Source organism: Lepidochelys kempii, chromosome 1, assembly GCF_965140265.1.
Source record: "Lepidochelys kempii isolate rLepKem1 chromosome 1, rLepKem1.hap2, whole genome shotgun sequence".
NCBI classification, from domain to species: domain Eukaryota; kingdom Metazoa; phylum Chordata; order Testudines; family Cheloniidae; genus Lepidochelys; species Lepidochelys kempii.
Window position 1 is genome coordinate 55,494,328 of NC_133256.1, and position 24,523 is coordinate 55,518,850.

The following is a 24,523-nucleotide window of genomic DNA, read 5'->3' on the forward strand; positions in this document are numbered from 1 at the left end:
CAACTACTTTCCTGCTTGAATAGGGATTTTTCCTCGCTCCAAAAAGAGCACTGTCAAGCTTACAGGTTTAGATTATTTGATGCTCCTGGAGTTCATAATAAAATAACAATAAAAGCAGAGAAATAAACATTTTAACTTTACCAACAACAATTTCAGCTTTAATATACAAAATAATTATGATCCATTTCACCACAAGTGTCCCTTTTCCGAGAAGCTGGCACTTCGTCTCTCTTGGAAAACCAGCATCAATCCAGAAGCCTTGTTTACACTATTGTAGTGAGGCCGACTGGCCTCCCTCCAAGCAGGAGAGCGAGGGACCATTACACTCCCCGTGGGAGGGTGGAGCCTAGATCGCCCCACACCCCTCGCTGGAAGTGTAAAAGGCTGGCCCTCAGTACAGTTAAGGGAGAGCCTGTGGAGGAGAAGGATGCTCTGCTGGTTTGGCTGTGTCCCTGAGAGGAACCCTTGCCGGGTGGTGCCCAAACCACAGACGCCGACAAGGACTTGCCCAGAGTGCCTGCTGCCGTCTACCCCACGGAGCCGGAAGAGGTCTGGAGGCTAAAGGTACCGAACCCTGTGGTGGCAGGAAGTGACCCAGGGGCAGCCCCGGAGCGGCTGGCTGCAGAGCCAGGTGTGGCTCAGTTGGCGTGTTGCGGCTGGATCCCCGCCGACACAGGGGCAGCCAATCTTGCCAGGGCCCTGGGCTGGGACACAGTGGAGTAGGGTGGGCCTGCGTCCCCCTGCCACCCCACCCTGGGGTGGCTGACCCCCTACACTGGGCAAGGAGGCTCTAGCTCTGAAGAGGAGCTTCCCTTATCAGTCACCCTTAGAGATGGTTTTGTTTGCTAAGCTCTGTCCAGGCCAAAGCCAGCGCGGATAGACTCTATTTAAGGGCTGACTACTTGAGCTACCCAACCCCAGGCTAACGCCTGACAGTGACTATTAATCGGCCAGCCCTGTTGTGGGCTCTTGGCTGTCTTGCAGACTCTGGTCCTGGCCAGACAGGACCAGCCTGAATGGCCTCCCTCCGAGCGGGAGAGTGAGGGACCATTACAACTATGTTTATGTGTCTCCTAGTTGTCAAATGGGGGCAACATGAATGAAAGCAATTTTAAACTACTGTGAGCCTGTTGATACATAGAGTTGAGACTGAGCTGCAGAGTTCAGACCAGGCTCTTAACATCCCTGAAGTTTGGAGGTGTTTGGTTTTGCTTCTGGCCCTACTCTCATTTTAAAATTACTCACTGAAACACATTGTAAAATCCTTCCTCACCAAAGGGAGAGAGACTTTAAAAATTGCCTACACAAGTCCAAAATAAGACTCCCTTCCCTCCTTCATCCCCCAAATGAGAGAGAGTTGATAGATCTCATCCCAGGAGAGACCACATAAGGATTTATACCAACTAGTGCAAACGCATTAAAAGAAATGTGTTACAGATTTAGGCACCCACACAAAATACAGTGCATATGCAGGTAGTTATCCAGAAAGGAGAAGAAACCAGCTGTCTGTCTGAAATGTACACATAAGAAGCTCCCTGGAGCTTGGGTCCAAGAAATACAGTGAAGGGCTGATCTTTTAACAAGTGCTGAAATGAACCAGGGCTATTGACCCCAGGCTGAAGGGGAGGGGCAGGCGGCCACCCACTGTGGGAAGAGGGGGAGGGAAAAGGCCAAAGGAGGTTTAGAAACACTCCATCCGGTGGAGGGGAACAGAGGCAAGAGAGCAGATGGCCAGATCAGTACCTTTATGTGTCTCTCTCAACCACCAGCTGGTTGCTCTCCAAACCCTGCAGCTCTTGCACCACCAGCAGCAATGTGAGGATGCCAGACCCTGCCACCCCCACTACAAATTGGATCAGGCCTCTTCACTGCTCAGCACAGGTATGTCTGGCCCAGCTCTGCATGACATGGGACAGGGTCTGGAAGCAGCCAGGTCTAGTCGGGTTCAGGAGCAGGAAGAAGGCAGAAGAGCAGCAAGCAAAACCTCTGAGGAGGAAGAAGGAGAAGAAGAATGTGGATCCCAGGCTCTTTCTAACCCAGGTGAGCCTGGGCCAAAGGATTCAAGACAGCTGGACCCAGCCAGGCCCCGAACACTTACCCAGATTGCTGTGCACAGCATGCTGTCCCGAATAGTAGATTCAACATCCCAGCTTGTCAGGGTGGAACAGACCCTCCTGCTCCCTCTCTTTCAGGAACATCCTTTTCCTATTCACCTAAAAGTAAGTAGTGAGAGATCAAAGGACTCTTGTCCTGGGCTTCCTTCTGCAAATGGGCAGTTAATTGCACTGTTTGGGGCATCCTTGTATATGCTGGATTCTGCCGGACTGACTGGAGCAGTTTTATTTACATTAATTTACAATGAAGTAATTACTGCAAATCACTTTAGGATTGTACAGAGTTTACAGAATAATTATAAAGTCAATGACAAACCTTTGTGCTAGCACTGCAGGGGTACTGGATACAAATGCTCTTTTGTTGTAGTTGGGGTTAGTGATGCTTTAAACCATCAATTAGGAAGCGTAGAAATTTTTTTAGGAGATATTTACATTTTCCACATAAAGCCTCAAACTTCCATTCGCTGTTATGGTACCTGAAGAGCCCAAGTCAACAAATATGAAGAGACAAAGAGTGACTTGTAAGGGAAATGTCGATTTTCATCGAATAAGAGAACCAGCACATATGATGCCAGAATGACAAGTTATATCTATAGCTGAGATTCAGTGAACATATGTAAGAAGAGGTCCTCATTTTACTGGTAAAAGGGCGGTGCATATTATCACAAGAAAAATTCTTGTGGCTCTTTGACAGTCAAGAAAAAGCCATGCATAGGGGACTGGGTAATTCATGCGTGTGTGATACATCACCTGTTGGTCTCTGGGTTCAAATTTGGTCCGGCTTGATTGTGGCCAAAAGTCATTACCTTAGGAAGACTTATTATGTAAAATGAATTGCAGTCTGTCCAATTTTTCATGACAGATATACACATCACAAAAAGCACATTTCACTCCAGTTCACATTCTTGTTGATCTTTCTAACAGAGAGGCCATAAATTGAACCAATATATGGATGTCTCTACCCTTTCACCTTAGCAGGCAGACCCTCCAGGTGCAGATTGGCATTGGCAAGGCACTATGGGGGAAAGCTTGCACTGCTGCCAGCAGCTGGAGCCATATCTATTCAGTGAAAAACCAAGGTCAGCATTTTCAGAAGTTGCTTCTGATTTTAAGTGCCTCAGTATTTGGGTGTCCAGTCTGAGACATGTCAGGGACCTGATTTTTCCCCCAGAGGTGCTGAGCACCCATGCTCCCCTGACTTCAACTGAATTTGTAGCTGGTCAACACTTCTGAAAAATCAAAACCAAGGTATCTCAAAAGTTGTGCACTCAACAACTGAGGCACCAAAAAAAAAAAAAATTAAAAAAAAAATCACAGGCTACCTTTGAAAATTTTGGTCTAGATTATTTCAGTCTCCAGGGGTATTAATCCAAGACTTTTCACCAGAAATAAATTCACTTGTGGTGGGTGAGGGGTGAAAGCAGAAAAAGCCGTGTGTGAAGTGAAAAGGTCAAGATAAAAAAAAAATCCGCTGAAATGGATAGATCTAGCATTCCTATGCTAGTGAAAAACAAATGTACAATTGTTTATTGGAATATTGACTTTCCAATGTGACACCATCATTGCTAATATGTAAAAATAAATAATATTCTTCATTAGCACAAATACTAACCAGATAAAATACATCCACCTCAAAGGTGGCTTTATTTTCTTTCTATTTTTTCCCAGAAGAGCTTTAATATCTGCTTGGGTGAATGTATATTTTAGAAGCCACTGGGAATAACATTAACTTTGGATTCTCATATTACTATTCTACTTGAAGTCAGGTTAGACCTTTTCTTCAGGGAACGCCCATTATCAGGACCAACTGAACACTGGGATTTTCCTGGGTCAGTTTCTATGGCTAGTTAAATAAATTCTGTGGTGTGTTTCCATAAAATCTGAGTCATTTAATTAGGTCTTTTAGCTGTGAGTAATTTCATTGCTCCAGGTTTTAGTTTTAAAACAGTTGGATTCCAAAGATTCAGTTTACATGTTCACCCTGCCGGGAAATTTAGATGAAAAAACCTCTTACAACTGAACTTTTAGCTGCAGTTCTCAGATGACATGGCCATAACCTCACAAACAGAATAAAAATAGCAGCTGTCTATTCAGTCACACTTTCTACAGCCAAAACACAATCATCCTCAGAGCACAGAAATGCTCTTAAGTGCTAAGTGGCCAACTTGGTCTCAGTCAAATTGCAAATACATTCATTACTTGCTTCAGTTGATGCTCTGCGGGGCTGCTCCAGACAGTCCAGAAATGCATCTGATGGTCTTATTTATATTTTTATTGGTGGTGTCAGTTGAAAAAAAAAGTCACAGGTTGCTATAAAAGTGGCCCAAAACTATAGCTATACGTGGCTTGTGAAAAAAGATCCAAGCAACCGACATTGTAACATAGTAAAGCATGCATACTCCAGAGACTACCATAGACCTGAAAGCAATGCTTTTTCCAGCTCCCAAGATGCATCAGACAATATTGGTCTAGGAAGCCTGAGAGAAGTGGCTTAGTGTTAATTTATGATAGAAGGTTAAGCTCCTGGGAGAATTCTGATGGACCTTCCTTTAAGTTTGACAGGTCACTTACCAGCATCATCATCCACAAACAATATACTAGTGACTCTGGATTTCAGACATCCACGCTAAAATAATATAAGTTTCTCTACCATAATTATGCACTTGCAGGGTGAACAGATCAGTCAGTACAGTACTAAAAGCGAGAGATTTTGGGCAGCACTTTGTGTGTATTTGAAAAGAAAACATAAAATGAAAAGATTCCTGTGTGCAGCTTCCTTGTGCTATGGGCAGGTGCAGACTTCACTACCACTGCTCTTTGATAACATCCAGCCTCCTTAGCTGGAGTAACTGCGGGCTCACTGAAGTATTAGTAACTCAGAAATGTATAACAAGATTGGATTGGACTAAACTGGATCTTAGCCAGCTGGAAATGGAATATAAATTATATTAGGAAGTTTAAAATAACTATCACAGTTTCAAAACAGTTTTGGTATTCTAAAAAAACTAGTGCTTGTGAAAGTGGCAGATGGACAGTTCTGGACAGTGAAAACTGCCTGACAATGCAAGTTCCCCACCTCTGGGAAACTAGCCTCTCCACTAGTATTCTGTCGCTAGGTGTGAGAGGGTCTCCAGGATCATAAAGGAATAGATCCATGTGGATGGACCTTTATGCCTATTGGTTGCCTCACCGTGTTAGATCCTCAACTGGTGTAAACTGGCATAGCTGCATTGAAATCAATGGAACTATGTTAATATACACCAGGAAAGAAGTGGGACTCTGTGCAGGCGTAAGGGTATGCCCAGGGGGACCTCTTTGCAGAATCAGGGTCTGCAGCCCTAGTCTCAGACTGTCAGCAACAGTGCCACGATTTGTTGGTTTTTGTTTTTCTGCTATATGGAGAGCAATATATAGGGAATGGAAATGAAACCATAAGCTCACTCAGCAACCAACAGATGTGACATTAGAAACTATTGACCTAGACTAGATTCAAACTGGAGGACTAGAAGAGCTAGGCTCTGTATCCCAGCTAGTCCTCCTTAGCTATGACAATCTTTGAAAAAATACTGGAATGCCAACACATTATTCAGTCAGAAAATGGTCATGGTGTAGTGTTAGCAATACAAGCCCAGTGCTCTTTTCTCACATGATTTTCACCATTTTTTCCAAAGCGCTATAGAACTGATAGTTGTTGCAATAAAGTATTTGTAATTACACTTAATCATTTTCTGAAAGCTGATTTCGGACCCAAAGGGAGGGTTCTCTTTTCCCATGAAACAATCAGCTCTAGAGTAGACCATATGCTGATTCATGAAGAGGGGCTTAGTGGTGATGGCAACCAGAAAATTATGTTCATCAGAATTCTTACAGAACAGCAGCAGAATCTTTACCTGCCACCACAGATTAAACCAATTAAGTGTGTGCGTGTCCACTCACTCTTTTTGGTAGCTAATGAGGATATAACATAATTCCTGTGTCTTCTAGCAATGAATTTTCATTCTTACAGTAATTAATATGAAGACTGACCATGGAGAGGTTGCTCCAAAGTGCAAACTGTAAGTGTCAATTTTAGGTTGTTTGGATATATTTAAAATGTTGACAAATGAACAATTTTTGGTTTTATTTCTAACAGTATGGGGATCATTTTTGGAATTGTTCCCAGAATCACTGTGAATTCAGTGAGAAAACAGGTACTCATGGCTACATGACATTAACAGTCTCTTCACTCTGACAATTGCTCTGTACTTGTGCCTGCTTTGTTAGGAAGAGGCTATATAGTGGCAAACCACAGGATGGCTGGTTTTAATTTTTTCACACGGTGACTTTACAAGAAATTATTAATAGCTGTATAACTTTTTGTGAGAGATGACTTCTAGGAAACAATACATTAAAGTCTTCCTAAATATAAATGTTTTGAAACACTATGGTTGGAGGGGCTTTAAGACAACCACCCCTACAGATGTTCCTTCAGAAGAAGCTGAGGCTTATTGGCAGGGAAGCTTGCATTATACCTCTTCTGAAGCGAGAGGACTCAAATCTTTAGTGTTGTCATTGTGGCACCTTTTACAAATGGGAAATAAACTCTTTTCAAAGGGAGGAGAGGGAAGAGAGGAATGGGGAAAACCCCAAGAAAACTAACATGTTTTTAATTTTTTGAGAAATAATATTTAGCACTTCTATAATGCTTATGTTTTCAAAATGCTTTACAAACATTCACTAATTCTCTCAACATCCCTATGCAATAATGCTTACTTATGTGCATTTTATAGATGAGCAAATTAAGGAAAGGAGCTTAAAGCACTATCTTCCCTAAATATTTTACTGTGTTTAATGCACAATGGCTCTCCCGCCATCTACTAATATTGACTGGACTTGTCCATTTAAATGGGGCCAAACCATCTTATAGTTATGTTAGAAAACTTTACTTCAGTTGTGGTTCTTTTTCAAGACCAGGGCATTATGATGTATTATAATTTGTATTATGGTAGCACCGATAGGCCCCCATCTCAGATCAGTACTGGTCCACACTAGAATTTGGCCAGAAATTTCCACCATTGCTTCAGTTCCACCAAAGGTACCAGCAGTGATGGAAGCAGTATTGTAGACAAGGCCCTGGGTGCTTGCAGGCCTTTCAGCCACCATGGTGTCTAACACTGCTTACAGCGGATATACACAACATGGTGGCATTCATTAGCATATTAACCACCAACACTGTCTGCACTAGCTTTCCCATCCTTGCTGCTACCAGTGGAGCTGGACTGGGGATAGTAATTGTGGAAAATTCTTGGTAAAAATGCCTGATGTAGACAGCCACTGAGTCAGCAAACGAGCAGGGCTGGAACTTACAATCTTCTATATTCCAACTTCATAACAAATGGCACTAGACCATACACCTGTGAGCACGCTTAAGAAAAAAAAACAAGGTTCCTGACTGCAAACCGAAAAGATTGACTTGACTTATCTATTTAACAGTTAAGAGTAAAAAAAAAAAAAAAAATAGAAGTAAACAGGTCTTATCCTCTTTGATGGTGTCTTGTTAAGGGTAGCATCTTCCTAAACTAAATGACACTTGCTAGTTAATATCATATTTACAATAGTGATCAAAAATAAAAGCTGTGCAAGTGGAAATGGCCTACTGATCCAGCTCAGTGTCAAGTGCCAAATCTAAAGCACTTAAAGACCAGCTGAATATTTTAAGTCCTAATTTTAAGAGATTTAGGACTAGTGAGTCATGCAGTTCTTATTCTGGTGTAGCTCTGTCAGTGCCATGTGGGATATTAACTCATCTGTCTAAACATATGGGTCTGACAAACAAAAGCTGCAGGAAAGATATGCTCCTGCATTGAAATTGAAAACACTTCAAATGAAATCACTGCAAATATTTATTGTGTTAGTATTTTAATAGAAACTATGAACCACTTGAGCTATTGCCCTCTATCACTTCAGTTCACAGGAGTCCACTGTTCTAAACCTAATACAGAAGGGCTTTTTTTAAGTAAGCAAACTTTTTCTGTTTACTTCAGTTAGTTAGTATCCAGTTTTTTTTGAAAGGAGAGAGAATAAAAAATTTCATTTTCTGTCCTGTATCCTAAAGTTCCCATGTGCTGGACACCTGGAAAAGCTGGCATTACTAGCTTGTTTACTTAGTCAAATATATTAAGAGGTCAAATAAATTGCACTAGGGATTTTATACCTAGAAAATTTCTGAATTCTACTAAAGGGAGCTTTATAGACCAGGATTCAAAAGGTGACCTTCAAAGGGACAATCAAAACATTTTTTTTTAACAGGAAAAAAAATTGCTACTTACCGAGGGTCTTGCCTTAGTGCTCCCCAGTTTTCCAGTGTTGGGGACATTCCACAATGATGGAATCTCCACACCTGCAGCAGACTTCCAACTAATGCAAGAGGGCTTCTAGGGGATCTATAACCAAATTGGTTAGTTTTGCATTATTTTTGTGCCAATTGCTCATCCCTGCCCGCTTAGTGAGGCCATTCAGCACATATTTCAGTGTTAACTCCTTTTTGATGTTTTGTTTGCAGATCACCTTTAACGTTACCATAGTGTAGCAGGTACTGTCTGGATTAAACCACATTTGTACACAGTTTTAATGGGGCTTTATTTGAAATAATGGAGCTTTGGCCCATGAGGGGCTTGAACATGCATTCCTTTAAGAACTATTTTGGGCTGACAGCAGAGTCTAAACTCAGGTCTCAGAGAGCTAAAAGCACGAGCCTTTACCATTTCAGAGAAAGAACCAAGTATATTAACTAGAAGTAGCAGCAGACTCATAAGCCTCTTATGTGGAGCAGCTTCTACAGGGGGACAAAGACCAACATTTTCCAAAGGGTCATCTGGAACATTCATTATGTAACAAAACAAATACATCTAACACACATGATAAACTACTTTGCACCAAGTGTAGACAAGAATAAATTGTGTTTAAAAAGCATTAGTGAGCATCCCCCTAGGGTTAACCATGTCCACCTAAGTTCGAAAACATGGTTGGCATGGTCTACACTAGATGCAAAGTCATTTAGTTAGAACTTGTTAATTAGCACGTTGTTCAACACAATGCATTTCCCTAGTGGACACAGGCCCTAGCATGGATTATGCTTATAGAGAAAGTTCTCAAGGAAGCCAGGGGGCCTTTTGGGTGCACAGGGAATATAAAATCAGTCCGGAGACAGTTATCACGAATAAGTGTTGTTTGAGGTAAACTACTAAAATTATGATTAATTAAAAGATAATTTTTAATACAAAGCTGCAAAAGTTCAGTGGAGACTGCTGACATTTAAAAGCGGGTAGGTGAAACTGGCACAAGGTTGCACATCACAACACTGTGCAGCAATATGTAAAGATCAGAGACAAAAATTCATGCTGAAAGTTTCTGTCTAGAAAGATGTGCTGTGCATGGCTAAACTATTACTTATCACTCATTTCTTTTTGGTTTGGCTTTTAGGACAGCGTTGAGTTTAGAAACATCTGCAGGCATATGGCTTTACAGCTGGAGGGGCAGCGATTTGACAGAGACTTACATGCAGCACACCAGTGTTTGAGGAACATCATCAAGAAACTGATGCATTCACTTGCAGTTTTCCCCTCAGACTTGTATGCCATAGCCCAAGCTTCACTGAGACAAATCCTACAAAACCTCCCAGAGATGTGAAACAGCCACACAGACAAGAGTGACTAATTTCTGTAAAAGGTGATGGTACAACCCTACCTCTCAATTGCCTTCAAAATTATGTGTAATTTGAATGGTTGAATCTGCAGCCTCTGCTCACATGAGTGATCGCATTGACTTCACATGAGTAAGGACTTCATAATCAAGAGCCCAGTCCTGCAAAGTGTTGAGCACCCTTTGTCTTCCTGGTCAAACTGGTATGAATGGGATTTGAGGGCACCTCCAGGAGTTGATCTGCACCTTGCAGAATTGAGCCCCACATGAACAAGGACTGTAAAGTTGGACCCTAAAATTGGGACACAATGATAAAAAGAATGGTGGTGGAGAAGAAGATGACCTTTTGGAATTCCATTAACCTACATCACTGTTTGTGAAAACATGTTTTCAAATCATTCTTTGTGCTGGTTTGATACTGCAGAGACAGAAAGCGCTATACGTAAGAATGTAACTTTATCACAAGGACAAGAGGTGAGAGGTATGTTGGGTGCACAGTATTTAAAGATACCTTTTTAAAAAAAGAGAAGCTCTTTACGGTAATTTACTACACTGATCTGCAACAACTGATCTGAAGGGTTGCCAATTCAGAAAAGGGAAAAAGGGGAACATTTTTGGACCCAATAGGATCACTATTAAAAATAAATAAATAAATAAATAAAAGCCCTCAGTAGTCAAGCACATGAATGCTAATGGAAAGCAAGCAGAAGGGGCACAAAGTGGGGACAAAGCAAATGTATTCAAAGATTTAAACATATATTTGTGGAAATTGCTTTGCAAAACTCATCCAGCTCTAGTGACTGTGCAACACACAAGTATACAACTCTGCTCATCTACTGACAAACCAGGAGTTTCCATAGTCTGCGTTTTTTTTCTGCAGCTGCATGTGACAGAGAAATTTAGCTCAATTTTTATCTTACTTGTGTAGGGATGAGGGCATTCTGCATAGAATAAGAGATAGAAAAGTGTCTCTTTCCATTGGCTAAGGTAGTGAATTTCCACATGATTACTTTCTGCATGTGACTTTGTATACTGATTGATTTACCATATTTTATATTCACATGAGACCCCTTTTAACACTACACAGGTGCCGGTCTCACAGCTATAATTAAGGCTCTGTCAGTCCTTCCTATATAAAAATACCTGTTTGGTGGTGTTTCTTAGCTTAAATAGAGACTTTTGCTTTGGGTTGAAACCTTGTTTATGATGGGTCAGCCCAGTAGGCTCAGTATTAGTTTATAAATTGGAAGAAAACTCATGAAAATGTATTTCCAAAGAAGAATTAAAAAAAAAAAAAGGCTTGGAGTGTCTTGTTTATGTTTGAGTCCCTTCCTCCCTTCCAGAAAAATGGAGGAGGGACACATTTGTGGCAGTGACCCCCCTCCTTTGCACCTTGCGGAATATAGGGACTTTCAAGTAGATGTAATGATCTTCCTAGTAATGCTAAGTTTTAAGGTGACCTGCAGAGCAAACAATGCATTATTATTCTGTGTATCTTGTGTTAATATCATGGTGTATTAGGTATTACTTTATATTTATTATAGTGAATATATCATGATTATGGTATCCTCCCACAGAAAGGGGACAGAGGACTCAGGAAATTCTGTGCGATGAAGCTCATGGAGTTTCTTCTAATGCTTGCCTCAGAGGGGAGGGATTTAGGGACAGCAGAGCTGGCATGGGAGACATCCCTGAAAAAGCCCAAGCTCTGCTCTCAGCCCTGCATAGCAAGGAGCCCTGCCTTGTGCTTTATGTGGTTTTCCCCACCTCTCCTTGCCAGCCCAGTTATCCCAGAAGCCACATTGGAGGAGACAGATACTACACCATATTGGTATAGTATAAGCTGTGGGGACAAGGCTACTTGGATGAGCATTAACTCTTGGATGGATACTCATGTACTTCCCCCCAGTAATGAGATTCATTTACAGCAGTAGTATGGTTGTTTCTAATCAGTTTAACTTTCTAGGTCTCATACACTAGCACAGTTCTATAGTGTTTGGTGACAAACACTAGAAAGGAGTGTTTAGAACTGAACAGAGGTGTTTCTATGCTTTTCCATAAAAAGTAATTTAAAAGCAAAACTTACATTTTGGGTGTACAGCGCACATCAGGTGAAATCCTCGCCTCTTTGAAGTCAACAGCAAGACCCCCATTGAGATCATAAGGTCAAGATAATCACAATTTTGTGCTGACATAACCAGTGATGACCGTACACACAAATGAGGAACTAAACAAGAACCACCATGCTGATTTCAGTTCCATTTGCATGCATGTGCATACACAAAATGTTGACCAAATGGAAAAGAACAAAGTTATTTGAGACAAAAAATTTCTTTTCAAGCTCCTAAGATATAGTGTATTTAAAGAGTACTTAACAGTGTGCTTTTGCAGGCATCACTGCATATGATGAAAATTTCCAGAACACTTCCTTCCCCAAACTCTCCCATTTAAAATGAATATTTGTGGTCAAGGTCATTAAAAAGAAAACACTATTAATTTTTTTTGAAATTCTGTGGGGCACTATAAATTTAAAAGTCTTTGGGATCCTTTAATTTAAATTTGACTAAAATATTTAAATAAACGCTTAACCTCAGTGGGGCAGGGGATTAATTTTTCTTTCAAAATGCTTCCATAACTGAATCAGAGTGCAGTGATTTTCTTAAGTCCCAGACCTGCAAACACTTTCCTCACAGGAGTACTGAGATCAGTGGGCTTGCATATGTGTAAAGTTATGCCTACGCCTGTTTGAAGATCAGGGAGTTATTTAATAATGTATTTATTAAGGTAAAGTGTAGTAAAAATGAATAGCAATTGACATATCCTGTTCTGGGAACCACAACCTGCCTTCAATTGCAATGGACTCAACAATCTATTTGGCCTTTTCCATGTCAAACATCCCACTGTATATTGCCATTAAAGTTTCTTTTAGTTGCAGATCATCCAATCTTCTCATATATTAGAAGCAACCAGCTCTGTGTGGTGTCATATTCTCTAAGCAGTTGACAAAATTCAGAGCTAAGAGTGAATGGGTCTAAATATCAGGTCCTGCTTCTGAAATAAGAACCATGAAACATTTGAAGTTCAAAAGAATTTACTGCCCAAAAATAGCATGAGAAAGCTGCCTCTGCTGATCTATTGTTGTGCCTGCCGGCTTGCAGCATCACACGGTACGACATTGTGTCACAAAAGCGGCCCCCAAAGTGTTTGCTTTTTTATGACAAATACTATAAATTGGGTTCTTACAGTGAAACATTGTTTATGCAGCCGTGATTTCATAAATGAATCCTGACATTCTGCTCTAATGCATCTTTGTTTCAAAGACACTGGGTTTTTTCTCTCTCCTTTTTTGTGGATTTTTCCAATAAAACCTCCTAATTAAGTACAATCATTGAGATCCACAAAATCAATTTGTTTTGCTGGGTTAAATGTTTCCATGTTTTCTTACATGAATGTGAGTCCCTTAAAGAGATATCCTCTTCTCCTGAATAGGTCTTTTGGGACGCAATAATTCAAAGCCTTACTCACCCAAGTAATTCTGTTGATCTTAGGGATTACCTCGCATGAGTAAGGGTTTGAAGAAGCTGGTTTTTCCATAGGCATATTGAATGTAAAACTAAAGACATATTGGCCAAACATCATCAGCATGTTAGCATACTGGAAACTGATCAGGGCTGAACCCTGACCAGACAAGAGTTAAAGGCTCTAGTAGATTAAAAGGTGCTATTTTTCCCTCTTCATTTGACAAGCCAAGTCATAGACTTACTATTTTATTTTACTATATTTGTCAAAGTATCTATAACAATCCAATAGTATACTCAATATATGTCTATGTGTATATAGTGCAACTGGTTGAATGTTTTCAAGTTGCAAATTTTTGATGACATTTCAAAATTAACAAAAAAAAATAGAAAAATGTCTTAACATTTTCATATATCCCCATGTTTTTGAACAATAAATCTTGTTGACATGTTTTGAATTTCAAAATTTAGATTTTTTTTAATAAGGGAAAGATTTTTTTTAAAAAAAAATCTGGAATCTTCAGAAGATTTAGCTGCTAAAAATTGAAGACATCTTTATTGGGCAAGTGTGAACTGTGATTTTTTTTAAAAAAAAAGCTTATAATTTGGCCAAATTTGAGTGAATTCCCATGGGAATGGCAAAAGCCATATCCCGGATACAAAAGTTAATCTTCTGCCACATTTCAAGGCACTGCTCCGAAGCATGGGGGTGCTAGAGCTGTTCAAAGAAAAGGTCAGAATTTTAAAAAACACAAAGGGCAAAGCAATATATTTTTCCCTTGCCCCATCCTCAGAAACAGTTTTCTGAATTTTGGCTGAAAATTTCCAAAAAGATTCAGCCTGAGGCAGACTCTCAGCATGGCAAATTTTGGACCACGTATTTATAGTTTAGCAAAGTTATAAGCAACTAAACACAAAGTTTCATAACGGCACGTGTTGGGCTACCTTTAATAGGTGGTACTACCAGCCCGGCCATTCATACCTATTCCCATCCAAAGAGTTTATGGCTGAAATCATATATGTGAAGAATTACAAAACAGTCATTTAAAAAGTCATTATCACAGAATTTGTCAATACTCATTGAAGTGTATACAGTAGTTTCACTATGTTTGTATCTCTTTTGTAATTGCTTTCCACTAATAATCTACCTTATGAGTTTTTCTAGCAGGAGTGGTCACCAAATCAATGACTGTTCTGCAAATATTGCAGAATACTAGCAAAATGCAAATTTTGAATTACTATATGCAAATATGCACAGCAGAAATCTGATTCTAAAGTTACACTCATCCAATCAGGCAACAAAAGTGTACCATGTGACCTGTGCCCAGTCAGAACAGCTCAAGTTTCCAATTTTGCAGATCAAGTACTTTCAGGTTGATCCTTCCTTCCACATGTGTTTCAGGCAGACATCTTGTCTGGTGACAGTGGTATAAAGAATCACAAAGAGCAGCTTTCTTCTAGCACTAGAATAGACGCATTATTAGAATAAGGCAAACAGTGCTATCCCTAAGGCTTCTCTCTCTCTCTCTCTCTCTCCCTTCCCTTCCACCCCCCCCGGTTTACTCTAAAGCTTGCTGCAGTTTTAAGGAAACACTAACTATATCCTCACATGTATGGTACAGTATTTTTAACATAGGGCCTGATCCTAAAGTCTTTACCCAGCATTCATTCTTGAATTTTGCCTAAAAACTTGAGGATTCAAACCATTTTCCCCATCAGATTTCCAAAGGGATTTTTTTTCAGTCCTTTAGTATGAATGTAATAAGTGCTCCATGTAAGTCTAATTTTTCATTTACAATACATCAAGTAAACTCACACTCAGTAACAGGACATCTTGCTAAAAGGCTAAAATGCTGCCAACCTGCCTCCTAGCAAAAGCAGGTTTCTGCCAACACTGTTCGCCTGCGATGAATGATTCTTTTGGCTGATATTTTGAGGTAGGCCAGTGGATGTCGTTGTTGAGTCATTGATCTCTTGATCTGAACTGGTACTGCTGAATGTAACACTGGAGGCTGCTTCTCTCTCATAAAAAGAAGGATTAAAGATGAAAAATGTGGCAGGCTAAAGTGACACACTTTAAAGTGTAAACAGTGATTGCATATTGTTGAGAAAAGATCATCTGGGAGCTACTAACATTCTGAATGTCATCCTGAAGTGGTTGTTATAAAGCGAGAAAATTGATAAAGGAGGTGCAGTATAAAAGGAAGTTTAGGCTTAATTATAGCTAGGGTCTGCTTTTTTATATACACCATACCCTGACATCAATACCTTTTCAGTAAATGGCTGTGTGAAGTACACCTATCTGTGAAAGGCAAATTATTATTTCAGGGGGCCTTTAAGTTGAAATGAATTAAAAGTGGAAAATGTGATGTCACCTCCAAGATTGCAAAGGACCTACCATCCCAGTAATATTTTTAGTGATGGATAAAGTGGTGTCGATGAAAAAGGTAATTGCCCTGTGCTTTTGCTCAGACCTTTTCCGGAGTTCAAAAATTTGCTTTTTTTTTTTTTGTTTGTTTAAATTTCCATGCACTTCCACACTTTTAGCGTAGGAGTGAAGAGGGAGAACCTCAATCACCACAAAGGGGCTATTTAAAAAAAATAATACTGTAGTATCAATCCAGCCAAATGCAGAAAGCATTGGAAATCTCAGAAATGGGTCTTGTGAGAGTTTCTGAATTATGCCTGGTCTACAAACAGTTTTTGTATTGGCATAACTATATTGGTAGGGGGAGTGATTTTTTTTTAAAACCAGTGTCGTTATATTGTTGCAGCCCATAGCGTGGGCACAGTTATATCTGTATAAAAGAGCCTTATACTGATATAGCTTACTCCCTTTCCCCTAAAACTGCATTCATAACCAGGGGAAATTGAGCACTAATTTTTTTTAATATATAAAAATTTTTCAGTTTTTCTTCTGCTTCATCACATTATATATGCTTAGCTGTGATTTGAACACTCACGCTCTGATTTTATTTTGATTCCCACCTGCTTTACACCAGTGTCACTCTGATTTTAAATGACTTACTCCTGATTTATACACGTGTAAGCAAGATCCGAATTAGCCCAACAGGGTACAATAAAACACAAAGCAATACTGACATGGCAGGTTAGTGCACCAAAGAGTAGAAAATCTTCACTTTCCAAACCAAATTATCTGCTCATCATTTTGTTCCTTTTAAAATAGCTTCTCATGAGTCAAGTATGACACAGCTCCCTTCCTATTCACAGGTAATCAAACAAGTCATTTCTTGCTTCTGTGGGTAGACACTGCTGTTGAAACTGAGACTCACTCAAACTGGGTGAAGCATTTCTATTTAGAGACATTTCTGCACTTGCTGCCTCTGCTTTTCCTTTAAATAACCTTTCTGGCTGTGAGCAAATCAGAGATATCTTCCCTTCCCCCCCTGTTACCTGGGGTTCTTTCAACCCAAAGCTCTTGGTAATTTTTACTCTGTGCGAGGTGGTGTCAGGAAATAAATCAGGGGAGACACGGCCTGGCACAAACAGGACAACACAAGAGTGCTTTCACTTAAAGCTAAACTTTACTTAGTCTCAAGCACTTATACACACGTCTGCAAGAGGTTAGTAAAACACCCCCAACCCTTGATAATTACCAAAGCTGAGTGTGGCTCTCGAGTGGCACAGCGGCAGGCTTCCGGTGGCCAAATCTTCCGTCGTCTGCCGGTGGGGACTGCAAGATGTATCCAGAGGGAGAGTCCAAAAACAAGTCCAACTACCTCAAACTTTTCCCCCTTATTTATACATTAGTAATAGAATGACATGTCCCTTAAAGAAAACTTGTTAAGTAAGCAGTTTCAATAGTCAAGCAAGAGATTCCTTCTGATTATCGATTAAGCAGGTATGGGTGTTTCCAGAGTTTGCAGCCTTGAGGCCCCAATAGACATTCCTGGGGCACATCCTGCTCTTTGAAAATGCATGCATCAGCCACTTCAACACAATTCTTATCAGGAAGGACGCGGGGTCAAGCTGCCCTTTCTGTAGAACCCAAATCTCCTGCCCCCCCCCCCACTCCTGCCTTGGTCAAACTGAGAGTGCTGAATGACCGATTTACAGCCTGCTGACTTGGCTGCTTTTAGCAGTAAGCCATAGTGGTTTCAGGCACTTTACTGGTTTGCCAAAGTCTCCCCGTACACCCCATACCCAGAAAAAGAACTCCTGTTGTATTGCTCATTGCTTTTAAAGATGTTAGGACATCATGTGACCCATCTCTCTCTTTATTTCGCAAATTCAGTTGGAGAAACAGTATAAAATTACCTGGAGTGTAGGGGGGGGAAAAATCCACTTTCTAGTTTTCATTAGTGTAATTCTGAACATTTTATGAACCATAACACTATGAAGTCCAATGAATCTTTACAATATGGTAGATTATAACAGGAATATTAATCCAATTGATATTTTTGAAAATTATTATTTATTAAGCAGGACAATGCATTCAGTGTGGAACAAGACACAGCCTAATTGTATCCAGGTAGGCAGAAGCCATACATCCCCGCTCTGAAGTCCTTGGGGTTCTGTGTGAGCACAGGGACCAACTAAGAGATCCAGTTGAAGGATCAGTGCCAAAGGGAGAACAGCCCATGCTGAGACAGGCTTACCATCTAACTGAAGTGAGAGAGAAGACAGGATGCACTTTGAAACTATGGATTACTTCAGCCATCTCCAGAAACAAACAACGCTGTACAAAAAGCCACACCAAAAGAATTTTGGGATTTAAGATATAGGTCTGGCCTAAGTGAGAGCAAGTCAAACTTCTGAGGAGTTGCATCAAACTTACGCTGGGCGTGAAATCAATGCCCAATATTTAAATAGCCATATACGAAAGCATGCATAAATGAGAAACAAAATTCAGGTTAGAATGATGAATCATAAAAATTAGAGATGAAAGACCTCCTAGGACGTCACCATCTCTTGCCAGTGCAGAATGATTGCCTTCACTTCTGCATATCCAGTCTAGTTTTAAATGTTCTAAGTAATGGAGTTTCTAGTTCTTTCCTTGGGGGACTCTTCCATAGCTTAACAGAGCTGTAGCATGAAAGAATGATTGTTTGGTCTCATGCACAAGGGTATAATTAGGAAAAACTGAATGCATTTAAGAAAGGGAAAATTTAAGCTAAATGTCAGGAGAATCTCTCCAACAGCTGGATGTATTAAACTATGGAAGAGTCTCTCAAGGAAGCGTTGGAAGTTTCATCACTTGGGACATGCAGAATTAAGCTGAAACAAAAACCCACCCCAAAACCAAAAACTCAGTAAATGTTAGAGCTGGTCAAGAAAGCCCCCAAAATTTGACAAATTTTTGCAATTTCAGGGGCTCCCCCCATCTCCTGCAACTGAAAATCAAATTTTTTTTATTAAAAATGCAGTTCTGGTAGAAGCACCTTAGGGAGAAATTCTGCATTGGCAATGAGATGAGCTGAATGATCTAATGAGTCTTTTCCATCTCTACATTTTGTGATCTCATCAACATGAAATTTTTATTTCTGCCTAAACTCTACTCTGTGATGAGTGTCCCAGAGGAAGGGGGGATACTTAATGTTGCTCTTAGTAGCTCTGTTACTACTGCATCTTTACATTAAGAGTTACTAATACCTCTCAGCACTAAAGCTCTGCAGTCCTTTGGGAGAAGGAACATGCCACACAGAATGTTCCTTCCATTCTTGCCCTGTGGTCGAACAATGCCACCTTTTCAGGTGCTGCAGATGAGATGCTGGAGGTACTGCAGGTGGTTATGAAGTTTGAGAACATGTTACACTTCAATCCCACCATTTGCCTCCCAACTTTCCTGGGTGATTTCTGTGGTTTCACTTGCCCCTGCTCCGGAGAGGGGATTGCACACATTTAAGAGGTGAAAAGGGGGAACGACCCATGAGATAACAAGAGAACAGCAAGAAATGAGGGACTTCTAATAGATACAAGCCTAAGAAGAAATGACTATATAGGGATTTTACAGTAAAAGTGTGCCCCCAGTTCACACCTACGCCTTGTCTATACTACCAGGATAAGTCGACCTAAGTCACATTACTGGTGGAGTCGACGTAGCTTAGGTCGACTTACTGTGGTGTCTACACCACGCTGCATTGACAGGAGAGGCTCTCCCGTCAACTTAGTTACTCCTCTTGTTCCGGTGGAGTACCGGGGTCGACCAGAGAGTGCTCTGCCATCAATTTAGTGTGTCTTCACTGGACCCGCTAAATTGATCCCTGCTGCACCAATTGCAGAAGTGTCGATCCCCAGTAAGTGTAGACATGGCCTAAGATCTGCCAACTTTTACTTTGGGTTAAACTGCGCCAGTTGAGCTAGCTGGTTGCGGCAAGGAATACAAGGCAGTGGGTGTGCTTCCTTTGCTTGCCTGGAAATTCTGGGAGCTTCTGCGGGAGTGGTGCAGCTGCACTCAACTCCTAGTACAAGCTCTCTGCCTATCAGGCAGAACTGAGTCCTCAGTCAGTAATCCTGCTAAGTGGGATTCACCGTAATGCAGTGTAACTGTATAGGAAAAGCTCCAAGTCATTTTAATTAACATATCCCTGGAGATGTTCGCATGGGTCGTAACATATTGCTTTCCACGGGGAGCCAACATCATACGATGAGAGCCTTTGAAGCAAAAATGCTATAGAGAGGTGATTGGCATGTGTAGCTCTAGGCCTGCAATACAACTCATTCAGAGAAAAGGGAATGAAGGGCAAGAATACTTCGGCGAAGTCACAGTTGAGGAACACACGCTCAGTGTAATACTGTGAATCAATGGCATTGCAGGTGGCTCAGCTAGGCTCCCAGTTGTGAAGTGACTTTTGTTTTCCTGGGTTCAATGCCAGTGCGAACTATTTGCTTCACAACATACTACAGTGTTTACTGGGTAGCAGTTTCCACTGGCTGTTTACTTTCTCCAAAAGTTTTCATTTACAGTAAAAAACCCAGAATCCTTTCTAGACGAGCCCTTATTCTACCCTCAGAAAAGGCAGGAAGGACATAATGGAGGAATCAATCCAAGAAAAACAAAGAATAAATAAAGAGAGGGAGAGGGAAGATAAAGGGTGGTTTTTCCTTTTCAACTAGAAATTTTTTTTCCCATTGTGCATTGCCAAGTATCAAGGTGAAAGTTGCCTTTTGGCAGCAGGTCTCAAAGTCAAGAGATCTGGGGGGGGGTCTACTGGCTCTGCCACAGATTTTGTGGGTGGCGTTGGCAAAGTCATTCCTTCTCCAGGCCTCAGTTTTGCCATCTGCAGAATGATTTGACTGTACTTCACAGGGATATCGTAAAGCGTAATTTATTCATGCTCACAAGGCACTCCATGGCCTTTGGATGGATGGTGTTAACAAGCTGTTTGCTTTATTTATAAGTATTATTATAACAAATATTTTCTTGCATTCTATACAGTATATTTTTCCACTTATATTGTATATAATACTGTGTGAATAAGTGCAGTCCCAACGGAAGGGAGAGACTAAGGGTACTTTGTTTTCCCACGTAACTCAGCCAATCAGGCCTGATCTAACACCTCTGCTATTGCAGTCCTGGGCCTTTTGAGTAGAAACTGCTGATCATGCCAAATTCTCTGGTGTTTCATAATGTGGACTAACATCCACAGGGGATTGGAGGAGATCACTAAGTTCATTTTCACTTAAGGCCTGTGGCAGATCAGAGACTACATGTCTAGATGTGAAAGGTCAACATTATTTACCCACTGTGACGCATGGCTCCTGTTTTTAACTATACAAATATGACTTATGATATTGTTAAAATGTAAATGGTTTCATTGTATTTTTTTCAAGGAAGTGAACTCTGCATAGAGAAGGGTTATATTTTAAAGTGCAGTTACTTTTACATATTTGTACTGTTATAAATTGGGAGATTTAATGGGAACACATAAAAGAAATGCTCTTATTCTAACATTGCATGCCTCAATCTATAATTGTATCTATATTTAGATAACTTTCTAAGATAAAACTTCATGTACTATGACCATGCTCTTTGAAGACTGAGGTACTTGATGGTGTCTTTTTTGCACCTTGAATGTTAGTGTCAGTCTGGCATCTGGGGCCTGATCCAAAGCCCACTGAAGTCAATGAAATAAGCTCCTGGTGTGTATTAAAGGACATATTATCCTGTATATTCACCTAACTATTCCTTAACATGGTATAGATGGTAATCTTAGCCCATGGCTATATGTCCTGGCCAAATTCCAACATGGATAATTAGTAGCGATGGGCAAGCCTCAATATGTTTGAGCAAAAAAAAAAAAAAAAATTACTAAGCGGGTTGGCTGCTTGGGATGAATTTATCCAAACTACCCAATCCCCTTGACTACAAAAATAGGCCCTCATGAGATTTCCTCATACATTTTTGTCTCCAGGTCAAGCAGAAGTCTTTTGAGAAAAGGTTTTCATGTGGGATTTTGGCATTTTTGCTTCAGGTCTCTGTTGGAGCCCAGAAATGCAGACAATAATGAAAACATGTTATCCATTTTTTTGAACTTTTCCTTTGGTTCACATTTGGGATCAACGTCTGTCCTTTATTATCTGAATCTATTCATCATGCCTACAATTATATCCAGCACTACATCTTCCACTGGTTTCACTGGGAAATGTGTCCTTCAGTTGTTGGAATTACTTTTAGAGTAGCCACATCATACCCTACAGGTAGTTGTTGTGGTGGATGAATTAAGTGATCAGCCAAATTCTTGGGGCCAGACTGCCTCCTCCCATAGAGAAAGCTGCATGAGGGAGCCAGAGGAGAAGGAAAACTCCATAAGGTCACCAACCAGAGGAATATCTACAACAGAGCAATTCCCTCACTCTCCAGCTCTGAAAGTGGAGAAAAATTAGGCCCCTGTTTCAGCAAAGCACATACTTAACTTTAAACAGGTGGGGGTAATTTCTTCCCTATTCGATCATAGGAGTTAAGTATTTCATCGAATCAGCACCTGGAAAAAAAGCTGACTTTTCTCCACTGTGTTGGAGTCAGTATTAAAATCAATGGAATTACACTGGCAGAAAACTGGTGTTAACAATGTAGAGAATCAAACCAGGAGTCTATTGTCCTTCTTCCATCAGCTCTCCTTTACATAACTCGCAATAGTGAAAAGGAAGAGTAAAAAAATATCACTAAGAGAAAAGAAATATATCACCTCTGCTTTGAAACAAAAAAATAAAGCAACAGAGAGGAGACCCATTCTCCCTTCTTTTTCCTCCTGCCAGAAATTGTCTTCATAAAACCCCAGCAGAAGAAATAAGGGAGAGAAAAGAGGGGAAAGCAGGAGGCAAAAAGAAACAACAACATAAGAATGGCCGTACTGGGTCAGACCAATGATCCATCTAGCCCAGAATGCTGTCTTCCAACAGCGGCTGGTGCCAGATGCGTCAGAGGGAGTGAACAGAACAGGGCAATTATCGAGTGATCTCTCTCCTGTTGTCCAGTCCCAGCTTCTTGGCATCAGAGGTTTAGGGACACCCAGAGCATGGGGTTGCATCCCTGACCATCTTGGCTAATAGTCATTGATTAACCCATTCTCCATGGAGTTTTTTTCCCCCTGAACTCAGCGATACTTTTGGCCTTTACAGCATCTCATGCTGACTGTCAGACTGGGGGTGGGACCACCTACCCACAAGGCTGCCTTCAGTGCAATCAACTAGATATCCCCACTCTACTGCTGGACTTTTGCCTGCTATTTTTTTTAAAAGGAACAAAGAGAAGAGGAGAGGGGGAAAATGAGAGAGTACTGATTAAATATTGGAGAAGAGATAAACTACTTTCAAAAACTCCTCTCCTCTGCATCCCCAACAAGAGGGATGAGTCTGACTTTGGCTCAGAGCAAGCATCTCTCAAACAAAGGGAGATGGTAAAAGATAGGCACAGAGCTTCTCCAAAAGCTGCCATCAAAGAAATTGATCAGAAGTATATGAAGGTTGAAATTCAAGTGTCAATTAAAGACCTCAGAAATGAGGTGGAAAAGTTAGCAGTCTGGCATGCTGAATTGGAAGCAGGTGTGAAAGATCAGGCTGACAGTCTTTCTTTGGAAGAAAGTCCAAAGCAAATAGAAAAGACAGGAGGAGCTCAACTCTGATGACCTTGAAAACTAGGGAAGACTTAAAATTAAAACATGTCTTAAAGGAGAATCCCATACTGTTTGTGGAAGCTTTATTCAAAGACATGTCAAGTAGAGAAGAACCAGTCTTGAGAGTCCACAATGCTCTCTTTCCCAAGTCTGAAACAGAGTCTGCCCTCAGGACTCAGTCATCTTTCCTCTGCTACTCTACTGATAAGGCAAAAAGAGACCAAAGCCAAAACCAAACAATAATCCCCCCCCCACACACCACAACCAAAATTTAAGAACTAGAGGAACCCTTAACAATTCAAGAGATTTGCTATATTCATTCCTAGACTTGTCAGCTTTAACTTCAAATTGAGAGACATTTTAAAAGGATTATGCACGAATTATGCCAAGCTAACATTAGAAAATGATAGAGATTTCCATTTCAATTGGGCTTTATGTATAAAACCTGAGTGCCATAGTGCATACCTACCCATAGCACCCTTGCTGGCTAAGCATAGAACTGCAGCTACTCCTTACCTCAGTTTCCATCACCAGGATTTTCTGTCTCTCCCAGGAATTTGCACAGCTCATCCCTCCAGCTGGGTCACCCTTAAAATTTAATCCCCTTCCAGGATAACAAAGCTCCCAACAAGAATCAAAAACAACCACAAAAGTACTTTCACCCCACTTGGGTTCCTTTTCAGCCTATTCTCCAGACTCAGTTCTGTCCCTCATGGGTTACCTTTAAGTCTCTTCAGCTCTAGGGGAGACCCCTGATTCCTAGGCTCCTTCCCTAGAGTCTCCTCACAGGAGCCCTTCTAGGCTATCTTGCCATCTTCCCTGTTCTGGGATAGGGGACAAACTCCCAGGCTGTTTTCCTGGAATCCTTCCAGAGCATACTTCAGGGCTTTTCACAGAAACCCAACTTACTCACACTGAGTCCTCCACCAAACTGAATTTTCTTAGCCCTTTTATGAGGCCCTGGTGTTTCAGGACATCCCCTGACCCCAGTTAGTCTAGCCCCCTTACAATCAGAGGCAGCTAATTATGCTGCAGGTGAGGCTGATTGAACAGGATTGGCTAGCCCCAGGCCTTCTGGCCCCTGAAGTCTTAGGCCATCCTGTTACACTGAGACTGAGACTCTCTGTTACACTGA

The 24,523-nt window shown here is 40.9% G+C and overlaps 1 protein-coding gene across 1 annotated transcript; it reads left to right on the forward strand.

The window, feature by feature from the left end:
• The first annotated feature begins 1,727 nt into the window (after positions 1-1,727).
• On the forward strand, positions 1,728-9,782 carry DLEU7 (deleted in lymphocytic leukemia 7). The gene is made up of 2 exons (XM_073337857.1): positions 1,728-2,219; positions 9,576-9,782. The coding sequence occupies exons 1-2, from the start codon at positions 1,728-1,730 to the stop codon at positions 9,780-9,782; spliced, it is 699 nt and encodes a 232-aa protein (XP_073193958.1).
• The last annotated feature ends 14,741 nt before the right edge of the window (positions 9,783-24,523 follow it).

Excerpts from the sequence above, each read along its gene's own strand:
- DLEU7 (XM_073337857.1), top strand. The coding sequence starts at position 1,728 with ATGGCCAGATCAGTACCTTTATGTGTCTCTCTCAACCACCAGCTGGTT. Across the intron at positions 2,220-9,575 it reads CTTTTCCTATTCACCTAAAA|GACAGCGTTGAGTTTAGAAA; the intron begins GTAAGTAGTGAG and ends TTTGGCTTTTAG.